At 39.6% G+C, this 2,500-nt stretch overlaps 1 protein-coding gene across 2 annotated transcripts in view; it reads right to left on the bottom strand.

The window, feature by feature from the left end:
* Scp2 (Sarcoplasmic calcium-binding protein 2) overlaps positions 1–2,500 on the bottom strand; it is a 160,290-nt gene that overhangs the window by 3,872 nt on the left and 153,918 nt on the right. For both annotated transcript variants that reach the window (XR_011399287.1, XM_070134208.1), the window contains exons 4-5: positions 1,917–2,019; positions 20–117 (exon numbers count right to left, since the gene is read on the bottom strand). Coding sequence is in view for 1 of the 2 variants with exons in the window: in XM_070134208.1 (XP_069990309.1) it covers positions 20–117; positions 1,917–2,019 (201 nt within the window). In the remaining variant the exon portion in view is untranslated. The remainder of the gene's footprint in view (positions 1–19; positions 118–1,916; positions 2,020–2,500) is intronic.

Below are 2,500 nucleotides of genomic sequence, written 5' to 3'. Positions count from 1 at the left end.
ATGCCACAGAACTCCATACCTTCTGAATGCGTCTGAAAGCCTCTCGGCACTGTGCCTCCTGAAGACCGAGTGCCTTGTACAGTGCCACATACTCGTCTACGTCCACGTGGCCGTCACCTGTCGAAGGAAAACAATGATGACGCAATCCTTTATTCTCCATGACGCTTCGTTTTTTCTTTTTTTTTTTTGTATTGTTAGTATTATTATTTTCATTATCATTTGTTTGTTTTTGTGTTTGTTATCTGCATATAATGGTTGTTTTTTGTTATTGTTGTTTGAAGATAAAAATGTTTTATTAGTTCTCAATTTTTTTTCTATTTATCTATTTATCTTTTTTTTCTTGGTTATATTTGCCTATTTGATGGTGAATATCTTTTTAACCCTATTATTTTCTTTAACTTTTTATTGTATTTATCTATCCTTCTTCTTATAGCTGTTGCCTGATGTTGCAACGTTATCACAGACTGACCAATATCAAACCTTTAATTATTGTTTGATAAGATTATTATCTAAAATTATTAACTGGCCCAACAGCGTCCATTTCAAAATGTAGAGATAATGAATAATTAAAACTTACTCTAATTTGTAAAAAAAAGACCACCTGCAAAATTTAATATACGAGTAATAATAATAAACAAAATAATGATAATAATGAAAATAGATTAAGATAATAATGATAAAAGTAAAATAACAATAATAATGAAAATAAATTAAAATAATAATAATAAAAGTAAAATAATAATAACAAAAAAATAATAATAACAAATAAGAAATAGATAAATAAAAAAATGAAAAAGATTCTTAGTTGAAATAAGGGATCCTATTAAGAGAGATTTACAGCATAACCACGACTTTACATCAACTCATATCCTGTCACTTACGAGATCACGGGCACCTATTAACATCCCCATTACCAGCATCCCAATTTCCGCATCATCATAATTTCCTCATCCTATTCCTTCGCTGCCCTTCTCTTCTTCGTCCTCCAACTCCTCCGTTCTTTATTTCCTTGGTCTCATTCCTTCGTTGCCCTTCTCTTCTTCTTCGTCCTCTCTTTCTCCCTTCTTTATTCCCTTTCTTCCTCATTCCTTCGCTTCATCATTCGAGAGCAAACTCCTTATCATTATAATTTCCTCATCCTCTTTTCTCGCTGCTTTTCTCCTCTTCGTCCTCCCTTCCCCCCTCATTCATTGCCTTTCTTCCTTTCTTCCTCATTCTCTCTTTCATCATTCGAGAGCAAACTCATTATCATCACAATTCCCTCATCCTATTCCCTCGCTCCCCTTCTCTTCTTCTTCGTCCTCCCTTCCCCCCTCATTCATTCTCTCTCTGTCTCATTCTCTCTCTCTTCATGATTCGAGGGCAAACTCATTATTCTACTACCGACGGACATGAACCTTTGATGAAGCTCCCTTTATAATTAGTGATGGAAGATCAACTGCCTTTCTGGCTCTGTCTCGGTGTCAGTCTGTCTCTGTTTGTTGTTGATATTTGTGTGTGTGTGTGTGTGTGTGTGTGTGTGTGTGTGGGTGGGTGTGTGAGTGTGTGTCTGACATTGTCTGTTTTTCTTTTCTTTCTTATATTTGTTTTTCTATTGTATTTGTCTCCGTTTTTATCTGTTTGTTTGTCTTTCTGTTTGTCTGTCTGTCTGCCTCTGTTTCTGTCTCTCTCTTTCTCTCTCTCTCTGTCTGTCTCTCTCTCTCTCTCTCTCTCTCTCTCTCTCTCTCTCTCTCTCTCTCTCTCTCTCTCTCTCTCTCTCTCTCTCTCTCTCTCTCTCTCTCTCTCTCTCTCTCTCTCTCTCTCTCTCTCTCTCTCTCTCGATCCCGCCCCCCCCTTCTCTCTCTTTTCTCCCCCTCCCTCTCTCCCTCCCTCTCCTACCTTCTCTCTCTCTCTCTCTCTTCGTCTCTTTCTCTCACCTGAAGCGTCTTCAAGAAGGAACATGAGATCCCTGAAGATATGACTCCACTCACGGTCGCTCTCGTCTTCCCTCCAGGCGCAGTACCACTCCTCCACAGACACCTGCAGGAGTAGCATATGAAGAGGAGTGAAGTGGTGGTGGATGTGAAAGGGATGGTGAAGCTTCGATGTTGGATGTGAAGGAAGGAGTGAAGTGGTGGTGGATGTGGAGAAAGAATAAAAGTGGTGATGGATGTAAAGGAATAATAAAATATTGTTGTTGGATGTGAAGGAAGGGTTGAAGTCATAGTGGACGTGAAGGGATGATGAAATGTCGATGTTGGATGTGAATGAAGGGGCCAAGTGGTGGTGGATGTGAAGGAAGGAGTGTAATATTGATGTTGGATGAGAAGGAAGGATGAAATAACGATGCTAGATGTGAAGGAAGGGATGAAGGGGTGTTGGATGTGAAGGAAGGAGTGTAATGCCGATGCTGGATGTGAAGGAATGGGTGAAGTGGTGGTGGATGTGGAGGAAAGGTTGATGTGGTGTTGGATGTGAAAGGATGGTGAAGCGTCGATGTTGGATGTGAAGGAAGGAGTGA

Source organism: Penaeus vannamei, chromosome 19 (assembly GCF_042767895.1).
Source record: "Penaeus vannamei isolate JL-2024 chromosome 19, ASM4276789v1, whole genome shotgun sequence".
Lineage (NCBI taxonomy): Eukaryota > Metazoa > Arthropoda > Malacostraca > Decapoda > Penaeidae > Penaeus > Penaeus vannamei.
The sequence above is the reverse complement of the archived record's forward strand: the minus strand, read 5'-3'. Positions and strand labels throughout refer to the sequence as shown.